Below are 13216 nucleotides of genomic sequence, written 5' to 3'. Positions count from 1 at the left end.
TACATATCCATAAAACATTTATGATAGAGTACATCATTATGTTAGCATTAGTTAATTATTTTAATGAACAAGTAATTACAACATTGGATAAGAACATTAAAAACAGTAAGACTGACTTTTTATTTTGCAAACCAACGTTACGAGAAAGTAAAGTGAGCATGCTCCTTCCAAGTTTATCAATCCTAGCACATTTATCTTGTACTTTTAAATGAGAGGATTTACTGTTAACTGATAGGAATGGTTTAGGTAACACATAACAGTATTATTTACCAAGTATTATTCCTTGATATGTTACAGAAATGATAGGTTAGAGAAATTATAGGGCTCAGATAACCTTACCTTCTGCAAACTAGTTGACTGGCTGCATATACAGACTATCAACTTGTAAAAGAAACTTAAGTTCCTATCTGGGAAGAAAATTCACTGAAATAGGGTTCCATTTGGAAAATGGACTTAAATTCACCACCTACAGTATTTATCAACTGTGACTTCCCCCCCCCAACCTCTATCCGGAGGGCAGTGAGAGGTCAGTACTACAGGGAACACCCACAGTACTTGCTCTGTTACTATCTTCAAATTTGAAGCATAACTATCAGCTTATTCAGACTGGACAAAAAAAAGCTGTCCTGTAGAGATCCAACCACCACAAGCAGAATTTTAGCCATCACTTGATATAGCCATCACTCGAAATGGGTACTCTGTTTTGCCAACAAATCTTACTTTACTAAACTGGAAAAATTCTGAAAGAACCCCTACCTACAGACAACAGTTTTAAATAACTATCGATAGACATCTGAACTTAATGTAAACTGATAACTGGATAGTTCTGATTATAGAAGGCCATGAAGTCCATCTCTGTGATTCACCAAATGTCATACAACTATTAAATGTATTGCAAAACATTAATCCCTCTATTCTGTCCTCTTAAATCTCTTCTCCCTTGCTAAGTTAATGATTAATAATTCAATTTCTTCTTGCTTTACATTTTTTCCCCACTTTGTCTCAAAACATATCAAAACATCCTCTCCAGGGACGTAGTCACAGCACCAAGCCTGCTGGAGTTTAAGAAGCCTTCGGACTGTGCTCTTAATCATATGGTCTGAATTTTTGGGTAGACCTGTGTGGTTCCAGGAGTTGGACTTGATGATCCTTATGGGTCCCTTCCAACTCAGGATATTCTATGATTCTATATGCCTGCTCTAATTAGCACAAGGAAATGGTAATATACTGAGATTGTCCATAAAACAAATCCTGTTACTTTAAAACTAAAAACCACCCACAAAACAATTTTCACCTACTCGTATTACATACCATGCCTTATTGCCCTAGTACTATATATGACTATTTTTAAGCAAAATACTGAATTGCACCTGATCATAAGTCTACATTTCTTCCAGTTAACCACATCCTGCATCATATCTTCCTACAGATACGATGTTTCTCCCTTCTTATAAGGAAAATACTCTAAGTAGTCTACTTCATTTTAAGGAATATACTCCCAGACTAATGACGCTACTCACTGAGTAAATTTGGGGCATGCCAAGATTAAACCAATCATTTAATAAGCAAAAGGAAATTTCACTTCAGTTCCAGTTTCATTTTAAAATCAGTTTTTGCATGTAAGCCTTCCTTAGAATATGTTTCCATCTTCTGCATGGATGGAGGTGGCAGACTGGATCCAATTGCCTTCAGTTCTTTAGTGCCAGAAAAGGATAACATTAAAGGAAAGAGGAAAGCTTGTGAGAGGAGGAAGGTTACAGTGAATTCTTCAAGGAGACTGTACATAAAGATTGACCATCTTTTAATCTCTAAGAAAGCAACCATACAGCTTACTGGAAGTTATATCATAAAAGTTTCTGCAGAAAACACCGTACCCAAGAGTCATACATGAGTTTTTAAAATCAAACAGGAAAACCAAACAAAAGAAAGATACTCTGTTAAGTTCAGCTACATGAAAATACATATAATTCCCACCCCCACAGATCCACATTTTACTTGTCATAAGCTACCAAAATTTTATTCTTTAAAGATTCAATTAGCCAGTTCAGACTTACTTAGATTGTCAGAGATAACTAACATTTAGTGAGACCTAGAATTTCCTAAATTTTAAAGTTACTGAAAACAGATACTTCAGCTTTGAATGGAATCAAAATATATAAATAGATGTATAAATAGCTAAAAAATATAAATACAAATAAAAACATTCTGATCAGGTGGAATCTCGTAATACATGAAATCCTGTAGTTATCTTCAGTAATCTTATGAAATATAGAAATTACAACTCATAGCTAAGTTTGCACATTTTAAAAAACATACACTGGAATTCCAAGATTCAGACAGCTGTGGGATTTAAGTATCACATTAATTTTAATCTGGTGATGACTAGCAGACAGAAAGATACTTTATATGAAATGTAAAGATTTTGAGTTGGTCAAACAATTCTTACCCCAGCAGAATTTTAGCATGAACCTCTTTGTTAGTCCTTGAGATTTCTCTCAAAGAGGTAATTTCTGCATCAAACCAAAATCCTCTCTCTTCTGGAGTTTCAACATTGTAGTTAACCATCACCACATCACCCACTTTTAGTTCACTCCACTTCAGAATGGTTCTTGCTCGGGGTCGAAGATTACTGGTGTCCATTTCTACTATGCCATTCTCCGGGTACCTTGAAAAGCAAAGCCAACAACAGTAATGATTATTACTCTTGTAACAGGAAGTTGTAAGTCATAGACAACACTACTAAAAAGTATAATTTTTAAGATGTCTTTGACTTATAAAACACATAGCATAAAAAAAATCAGACCTACTATCCTTTTGAAAATTTTATTTTAATCTAAACAGAGTCCAGCTGTTTGACTAATCTCAGATGGAAACAGCAGCATCTACAAGTTGTATTACAAAATAAAAAATGTTAGAACTGGTTGCTGGATTTTTTCCACATTTCAAATGCAATCAATTTCAAATTTTAGCACAGACACGGCCCAAATTTGCTCTCAGTGAAATTAACCTTTTCCTTAAACCAACAAAAAAGCAGTAGCGATTAAAACAATGTTTTTCAGCATTGCACATTCCTGATTTAACTCTGTTCTCAAGCGTTTGTTACATTTCCACTATATTCATTATATTTAGGACTAATCTTTTTAATAGTTTGACCTTACAAACAGCATACTGAATTCCTGTTGTAGATATAGTCCAAATCCATGTTCAATGAACCATGGGTTTAAAAAATTGGCTAACTACAAAATCTAGTAAAGGAGAAAGAACTCAGACTTCCTCTCAGACAGATGATCTAACAAGTGGAAAACATTTCTCCCTTTTAATTATGAAAGGGAAACCTAGAAAGGTAAATGTAGGATCAGTCCTTTTGACAGCTTCTTTTGAGAAGATGCAGTGAGGAATGCGACAGTGTAAGAAGTAAAGGTAGATGAAAATGCTTCACTAAAACACAATTACGAAATGTTGATTTTTCACTGAAGACAGTTTTTTTAAACACCATAGTATTTTACACATTACCACCCCAAAATTGTTAGGGTTTATAAGATATGGCATACAGCAGCACAGGAAGAAGGTGGCAATTGTAGCACACATACAAAATTAAACAGTAATGAGCAGTATCTGAAGAACTCCAATTCCTTTCCAAGTTAAGATTTATTTAGCAATATTTGACAGCTATCTTAATTCTGCTATCTTAAAAACAAACAAGAAATAAAAAGCAAAAAAGAAAGACTTGAGATGTTAACTTTTTGGTCTAACAACACAGCCTTCTTAGGTCCTCTGTATAAGGTAATTCTTCAGCTATAGTAGTGCTTGCAGAGTTTTTAGATGTGCTGGAAATACAGCACAATAGAGACACGGAAACATTGCTAGCAGAAAATACAAAAAGATTAAGACTCAGATGCTAAACTAAAATAGTGAAGTTCCCTTCTAATACTGCTTGTAAGCAAAGAATCATCCATTATTAAACTTGCCTTAGATGAGGTCACAGTACAAGTCCCAGAGAAAAAGAAAGCAAGTCAAGTGCTTACAGACAAGGGCTATGCAAAGTATTCATTCCTTTATGTTTAAGAAGGATTACTGAGAACAATATATCTTACATTTCCATCATGTAATGATGATTATTTTAGCAAGAGTACTCATGCTTTATAGTTTTATATGCCTTTATAAAAGAGCACTGTTAAATCATAATGGCAAAATTCTACCCTTGCTAATATAAGCATGGCTCTTGTTACTTTCCAGCATGCCTATCTGTAATGAACAAGACCATTTCAAAGTCTTGGGAGAATCGCATGTTCTAACTACATAAACTAAACGTACTTAGCAGCATGAGGCTCTGGCAAACTACAGTCTGAAGGCTGTCCCTGCCTCAACAATTGAATGAAACCCCCCTGATGCAATTGGATGCGTTATACGCAAGTTCATTTCTGTACTAAATCTATCAATCTGCTAAAACAGAAATTGGCTAGAGAGAAGGCTGTGGACATGCAGGATGGGAGGGCCAGAAGAAACCTGGTGTTCCATCTCTAGGCCTTTCTTTGCTCTCTATTGTGCAGGTATCTGAAGTGTGGCTTAAATTTGTTGGAAGACTTATCAGCTTCTTTTGTTTAAAGAAACATGAACCACAATAGTTTAACATTGGTTTGAGATAAACCAAGGGCCAAGACGACATCATATATGTCTTTAATTATTACTTACATTAATTAATCCCTAATTAAAACCTAATTTATCCATAATCCAGTTAAATCCAGAATAAATCCAGAAAGTGTTTACTTCCCAACACTTTCAAATCCCAATCATCAAAATCTGCACGACAGGAATATACAGAGGCAGGTGCTTATGAGAGCCACCATCATGTGAGAACAGTCTCATTAACTTTTTTTTTAAAACAGTTTTTTTTCCAATTCAAAAGCATGAACTATACACAGCCAACACTGGTACTTGTCCTGCAGTTCTCCCTTAAAAGAACTATTCTACAGTGATAGTGTTCATAATTATTGCAGTAACTGTATATAAAGCAATGCAAAAAGCAACTATAATGAGGTCACATCTGTTTTACTGAAGGGCCTGAATAATGGCAGAGCATCACAGTACAACAGGCTACTGAAATCTTAAGACTAAGGCTGGGATCCTGGTTAGTTCCAATCATTTTACAATAAACCCTTCCTAAAGTTTGAAGAAGGCACGAAATATAACAGTGAACAATGAATCAGTTTACTTAAACTCAGAAGTGAAAGTGTGCCTTAAGCATCCAGAAACTAAAGAAAGAAAAATTACATATTGTGTATATACACACAAAAATAATCAGGTGAAAAGTTATGTATGAGATCCACGGTGTTTAAAAATCAGTATACATTAAAAATTCCGAAGTCACTACCCAAAAAATAATCAAAACAAGTGTAACTTGCAACAATTTTGCAAGTTTTTTGGAGCAGGAATTTTGATATGAAAAATCTATTCTCTGAAAAAATGTTTTTTGAGTTCTCTTCTTCTGGGGGAAGACATTTGGAAAAATAACTTTTAATCATCAATAATTATTTTGTGCCATATTCAACTTTGTGTCATCTTTTTACTCCTAAACAACTCAGAATAGAAACCTTCCTACTAGGCTCCTCAGGCATATAAAAATTTTCATTGTTAACAGTGACTCCAACTCTGCTCTTGAAAGTATCTGGTGAAAGAACCCAAAGAAAGAAGATTGCTAAGCTTAAGACACCTCCTGAAGTCTCCTCTTATAGGTAGAAACCTATTGCTCTCCAAACAAAGAAGAGAAAGGCAGTCTTCAGTAAAGGAACTTCTCTTGTTGGCTGGTCAGAAACTTAAGCTCACAAACTTTCCTTTTGAAGAAAAGACAGTTAATAAACTGTCGAGATTTTCCTTGTCAAAATTCACATTTCTTTTGCATCAGGTTCCATACACAAACTGTTTTGGTGCTGTGCTTTCACACGCTGAAATGCTGATGAATTTTGATAAATGCCAACAGATATTTAAACATTCATATTTGTTAACTATTCATGTTTGTCCATAACTGATACCCTAAACAGAACAGCTGAAACAACATTTGTAACAACATTTGTCACAAGCCTTTGAGTTAGGCTCAAAAAAACACATCTGCAGTCATACTAAATATGTTAAGCACAGTAACGCTACTCCTCATTACACTGAGTAAAAATAAAATACTTTCACAGTAAACTTGTGACCTCAGATGTATTTAATGTCATAATTTACCTAAGTATGGAAAAAAACAATAGAAAATGCCACTCACTCCACACTCATTTTCCGGAAGTTTAACAAATCTTTATAAATCACACAACATTAAAACTTAACCTCTTACAAATGCAAGAGTAGTATGTAACTATATCACGAATGGGAACACATAGGTTTATGGAGATAAACCAAAAGACAATGAACAAATACAGTCTTGTAACAAGCCTCAAGAATGAGGTGAAAGACCCTTTCCAGCCAACTGTAATAAAGAACTACTGTTAGACATGAATGTTTAGTGAAGGTGTTTTCTTATTTATTGCATTACTTATAAAATCCTGTGATAACTCTCCAGAGAAAACAAAGCAGTTTCACAGCAGTGTTCTAATTAGACTAGTGTAAGTTCGGTACAGTTGAAATGATGATTTGACACAATTCAACCTTTAAACAATTATAGACATTTTCTTGTTTTTATGTATTTTTCATTACACTTAATATTTTAAAAAGCAGACATTGTTAACAGGAAGTATTATTGTAACAGTTCAATGAATACTGCCCATAAGAAGTCTCATGTTCACTGTCAAGCCACATTTCCCTGTGATTTTGATTCTCCCTCTAATAATTTTAACTATAAACACTAATAGTAGCATAGCAAGATTTACCTATGATTTCCTAACTTTGTAGACAGTTTCCATAGCAAAGAACTATCAATGTAGTAAAAATCCCAGCATTTCTTGGTCAGTATCTGTTTGTTCCTAAAACAGTCTACTGAGAAACATTAGCTCTACATCAGAATATACACAAGTCTTTTCAGTCTACCAAGAACTTACTTTCAACACAATATTAAGTATTCTATTTGAAGTATGAATAGAATGAAACAAAGGGCATCTGAGAAATACACTGTGTGCAAGGGGAGGTATGGAGGCATTCTGTCATTCCTTCACAGAAAAGGAAGCAGATTTCTGTTTGTGGCATGTGCATCAAACCTGCCCAAAGCAGTGCTTCCCTCCCTTGCTCCACCCTTACTAAGCAGCCACCAGGAGAATTTATGCGAATGGATCAGTTAGATCTACAGCACTCTTCCCCTAGTGGTTTATTTTTTTTTAGATGTATCAGGAAGCAAGAACACTCTACAGTCATACAGTTACCAAATTCAACACAACTGAACTATCAGGTATGCATAGCTGGAAAATAATGTACGAGGAAAAAGCAGTGACCACCTCTAATAGCAGTGGCCTGTAATCCTTGATCGATGTCTTTGCCTCCAATAATCAATTTATCAACAAATTGTAGGGTAGAAACCCATTATATTAAATCCCTGCCTACTACCTTTATTTGCACATTTCACATTAAAAAAATTGAAAATACACCTGTTAGGCAAGTCTCAACTTCAAACCATTTCTTGAAGAATAAATGGAAACTTGTTCTTTTGATGATCTCTTCAGCTAAGGAGACACTTTCAAGGAGAAAGGGTTCTGGTTTTCCTTGAGAAGGCAGTACTTAAAGAAGCACATCACTTCTTATATTACCTTCTCATTTTCTCAAAATATTCTGTGCTCTCCAAAAAATCCAAAGTCATACTTTTGAGAATTCAAGTTTGAGACTCTTGTAAACTATGACTGCTTAACCTGTCTTGTATGTTACTTATACATCATACAGAATGACTAAAATTCCTGACCTTCATGATGATAAAACAAAATCTTGTTTCTTAACTTATCTATGCATATGCTTTTGACATTATTCTGAAGATGTTACGGGTAGTCTGGACTATAAAAGACAAATGAAATTTGCCTGATAAAGGCAAGACAGTTTTGATAAGGATAATGACTGCAGCAAACCAGAACATTCAGTGTGCTAGCCTATCACAATCTTCCAAATAAAATGGCTTATGCCTTTATCTCATCTTCTCCCTTTATAAAAAGGATGATCACTAACAACACCTTTGGCCTTCATTGGGAACTGTTACTTCTTACAGCATTTTCCATGACAACTTAGTGTCTGCAACCCTGATTAGTTCTGAACTAATGAAACAGACACAAAATAAAAAGGCTTAAAATAAAAAATAAATAAAGCTTAATTCCCCTTGTACTTGAAAGACATTCTACCCTTGCAATTAACTTTTCAAAGACCTTATAACACAGAAAACATTAATTCCTGTTATTATTTTACTTGGGCAGGTTGAGATGTAGGGAATAAACAAACAGTTAAAAAATATTTCCAGTAGGACTACCCCCACCTTTTTTTCCTTCTTTACTGTTTTTTCATTTTAGACCATTTCCCAAACTTCCAAATTAGAAGTTTGTTACCCAGGTCTGTACTTTTACACCCATTTCAGCCACCATAACATACCTATGCTCCTAACATGACTCAAACACTTCAGAAATAAATAAGCTTATAATTGTTAAGACAATCTTACAACACTTCTCAGGCAGAAGCAGAAACAAGAGTTAAAACATCTGAGTACTGACTTGGCAGGTCAAGGCATTTTAGTAGAATTTAACTACAAACCTTCCACCTCAAAATGGAAGCTACTACTGGCAGACTGACACAACTGTATTAGCTCAATTTACATTTAGGAACACCAGAGTCCAAGCAGTGCCCCAGATCACTGAGATCAGTCCCTTTTTATTACATGCCACCCCATACACACACTAACCTTTTCCTGGACTCCATTTATGATCTGAGTGTCTAAAATTACTGATATTTCCCACAGTTCATTTTTATGACATTTTACACAGCTTATGGAAGACGAACAGCCTAACAAGGGACAAGTACTGACTAAAGCTTACTTACAAGTATGTAGTAACACATTCCTGCGTGCCATATATGCCTTTACCTTCAAAGCAGGCTGTAATCTCCTTAGTGTGTAATGAATATTTTTTTAAGTGGTTCTACAAAGCAATTGAATTTATTATTCAGGACTACAGGACCTAATTAGTAATACTATTTAATAGAAGTACATGGCACATTAACACAAGCTGTTTATTTATATATAAAAATATCAACAACTTAAGGACAGAACCCGTAAGAACGGAGGTCTTCCTAGAAACCGAGGAATATGCTGTTCCTAATTCTTCATGCTGAAGAATAAAATGGGGGTATTGACTAATAATTTTGTTACAGAATGAGAAATATATTTCTAAGAAAACAAAATAGCTACCAAGCACATCTGTAACAGGCACAGATTTGCATATATTTTCTTCTTCCCAGTCCTTTCCTTTGCCTTTATATTTGGTTCGAGGAGCATGTGTGAACACACCACTAGTGCAAACTACATAGCTGAGCTCACTACAGGGAACGGCAGGTGTCAGCATACCCAGAACACAACCAAGGGTGTCACCCTGGCAAAGCTGCATTCATGATGGCTGCTTTGTCAGGCTACCTGCAATAAAATTCACTACAGTTCACTGTTTTAGCTTCTAAAAACAGCTGTTCGTTCTACTCAGCTTCGAAACACCCAACAGCATCCACACTCCGAAATAGATGAATAATGGACCTGCACATGGAAAACTTACCTCAGAGAAGCCAGCTGCTCTTCAGTAACGCTAACTACCTGCACCTCTGTCTACATGCACAACCAGCAAATCTCCATATTCAGTTTACATAGAGTGGATTTCTGAGTTTTATTACTGTAGGATCACATCCATGGACAGCCTAGTTTGTACACAGACATAATACCCACTACTCACAACATCATGTTGCACAGATGTCAAGAATGGAGGCATTCTTTAAATGATGTCAAAATTCAAAGTATATTGCAACTTCAACTCTGCCTTATTAGTCTTGCAACAGATTTTCAAACTGCCAGCATCCATTGAGACCATTCCTGAGGTTGCTGTAATCTTTTATCTTTTAGCTAATGATACAAATAGCTACAGATCCTAAAAGAAAGCTCAGATTAAAAAAAAATGTGGAAACCCATATGCAAGCTCTCATTCTTGCTGTAGAGAGGTTCTGAAGGTTAACACCAGCTGTCATCTTTCTACTCCAATAATGATAAGGATCCCTCAGAGATTGCAGCATTCTCTCTAGACCCAGAAGAAACACTAAGTGTGGTAAAGTGCAGTGAGAAGACTGAGAAAACTGTGGAAAGATGGTGTACTAAAGTGACAGCAAGGACTGGCCAACATGAGTAACTTTACCCTCAGAAATCCATCATATAAACAAAGCTATGAACAAAAGAACTTCTCTTTGGAGAGGGACACTGTTGGGTAAGAATAACCCTGATTTACTTATCCACCTCAGTTCGTGTTAAAATCTTCCTGTTACCAACAAAAAAAATTGCTCACTAAAGTCTATTTTAACAAAACAAAACCTTTAAGAACTGGAAAAATAAAGTCTACTTTTCATGAATCTACAGCTGGAAGTACTATAAACTCTGTCTGTCATTGGTCCAGGAATTTGATAAAAGCTTTAGGAATCCTCAGAAATAGTAACTGCCATCTGGCTACCTATGTTGCCTTAACCAGACTGGGCATGCAACTGACTGCTAGCACATCCTGCTTCACAATGCTTTTCAGACAGGCTCTTTACAGCACCAAAGACAAGACGTCCATAGAAGTTCTACTGGATTGTAAAAGCATCCAACACACATGCCAAACAGATCAGACGCGAACTGGACTGCAGTTTCTTGGGCTGAGAAACGAAGAAGCCTCAGACTACCTCCAGTTCTCAAAGAACTCAGAGGAGTTCTTTGAGGACATCATTCCACAGTATTAAACATGCCAAGAATTCATCCCTTTGCTAAACTACCTAGTGCCCTAAAATAACTAACCACAAATAACACACTTAATGACACATAATGCAGATATTAGTGCAAGGTATAATTTAAACCTCTGACTGATATAAAACCTGAAAAGGTTATCATCCAAACATGGTTGCACTGAAAAAGAGTTACCTACACTTAATCCATACTTAATCATTTGTGTGTAGGTATGCATACTGGCATTTGTCAGGCTGCAAACATCTCTAGCCTTCCTATGAATAGCATTGAGCATCACCTTAAATGGAAGGCCTTCATTACAAATAACTTACATGGGAAAAACAGGAGAAAGAAGGAAAAGAGCTTCTGTTTGTCAATCAAAAACTCTTTCCACTACTTCATGAAAGAGGTAACCATCAAGACCCTAACACTTGCGGAGTGAGAACTCTGACAGTAAGTAGACTAGCCAGTGCTGCACAAGCAATAAATATGAAGTGGGGCAAGTTTAACAGGAAAGCTTTCATATGACAGCAAAGTAAGATGTCTTTATTGTGCCACACTAAGCAACTGAGTGTCCTGCTCCTCATACAGTGTTTCTTAAGCAGGCAAACAAGCTATGGTGGAGACTGTTATCTTCAGGATCCGACCTTATGCTGGATTCCTCATGAGTCCTTTCAAATAAGGATTCAGATTTCTTCTGTTCAAAACAGGTTCACATCCTCACCTGTATTAGAAGACAGTTGCTTGGGGCAGAAGAATGAAATGGAAGATAACATATAAAAACTGATTGCACACCTTGACCTTAGAAGTATTTAATGGCTGTTTGTGATAGTGACAAAAATAAAACAGAAATAATGAATAAAAAGGCAGAAGTGGAAGAAGAGAATGTTGGTAGAAATAGGAACACCTGTAAACAACACTGCCCTCCAGGTAAAATCCTGCATTCAGAAACTGACTGCAGAAGATGGACCATCAGTTAAAAGTACTATTGCCACAGCTGCATGCCAAGAAAGCTGGTAACAAAGGAAGGCAGATTCAAGTTCAGGGTTGATGAATGGTCTTTACCTCACTGATAAAAACAGTGCTCTTAACCAAGCACTGCATATCTTTTAAATCTTTCACAATAAAGAAGGAATATGTAATACATCGGTAGCACTCACAGCTGGGAAATGTCTGTTTTGCCATAAGGTAGTTGTCCATTTGAAAGTTACCCCAAGCCCTTATCCAGAACAGGTATTTTCTCTTCATTGTAGTCTCTATTCATTTTCCTAGAAAAGTTTTCTATTGTTTTCCCCTTCATATTCACTCTTATTAAGAAGGAAATGGAAAGAAGAAAGGAACAAATGAAAGCCTGTCCCTCAAGAGGAGGTATACTCTTGTGAAATTATTTAAGCCTGAAGACTAAAACAAGTAGGTTTTAGCAAACCTGGAACTGAAAAGTCCTACACAGGACTTGTGATACACAAATATAGCAGTACCAGTTAAGACCAGCTTTCTCACTTAAAGGCACAAGTCCTGCTTCAGCCTTCAAGAAAAGCTGTTCTCAGGAGTGACCTAAAAGTTACCTTGTTGAAAAAGAATTAATGGTTGATTGGATTCTTCACTTGATAGGACTGCCAAGTATCTCTGGCTAGAAGACCAAAGCCAGAAGTAACCTCAAATCTGTTAAGACCTAAAAATCTAACTACTTCAAGGATCGAGCGTGGAACATACTAGCAGCCAATACAGATGCAGACTTCCTGATGCATAGGCACAGGACTAAGTAGAATTGACGGCTAAGGCATCATTAACCCTTACTGAAAGGGGAATGGAGAGTAAACACATCACAATTTCCAGGCATATTTAGGCATTTAGGCTGTAAAAAAAAAAAAACTTATTTTTGTTCTTTCAGATTCTTCTCACCACCCTCAAGAACTTGAAAGTGTGCTTCAATATAATTTACTACAGTGATTTAGACTAAGCATGAACTTTCTCTCTTAAACCATGCCTGTCAGGAATGATTGAGGTGAAGCTTCACTTTTGAATAAAGTTCTCAGCTACAGAGTTCTTACATAGATGTGTCAAACAATGCATTAAGTCAGTCCTAAACCTCAGAATACAGTGTGAATACTAATGACACAGCCAAGGGAAGAAAGGAAAAAACAGTTTCAGACCTCCATTTATGTTACAACATGTGGGATCTGTGTGTTTCAGAGAGAGCAGGGTGAGCCAGGTCTGCACTAGCAGACTTTGCTGCACGAACTGTGCATATAGTAACAGAAAGCCTGGTCCTGATAGGGTTGCACACACTTCCAGCATCTTTCTTACACAAGCCCT

General features: G+C 36.1%; 1 protein-coding gene across 7 annotated transcripts in view; it reads right to left on the bottom strand.

The window, feature by feature from the left end:
- Positions 1-13216, bottom strand: part of UHRF2 (ubiquitin like with PHD and ring finger domains 2) — an 84205-nt gene that overhangs the window by 46385 nt on the left and 24604 nt on the right. For all 7 annotated transcript variants that reach the window (XM_066988939.1, XM_048050747.2, XM_048050748.2 and 4 more), the window contains one exon: positions 2447-2665. In XM_066988939.1, the coding sequence (XP_066845040.1) occupies positions 2447-2665 (219 nt within the window). The remainder of the gene's footprint in view (positions 1-2446; positions 2666-13216) is intronic.

Source organism: Anser cygnoides, chromosome Z, assembly GCF_040182565.1.
Source record: "Anser cygnoides isolate HZ-2024a breed goose chromosome Z, Taihu_goose_T2T_genome, whole genome shotgun sequence".
In the NCBI taxonomy this organism is placed as follows: Eukaryota; Metazoa; Chordata; class Aves; order Anseriformes; family Anatidae; genus Anser; species Anser cygnoides.
Note: the sequence above shows the minus strand (reverse complement) of the source record. Positions and strands in the feature narration are given on the sequence as shown.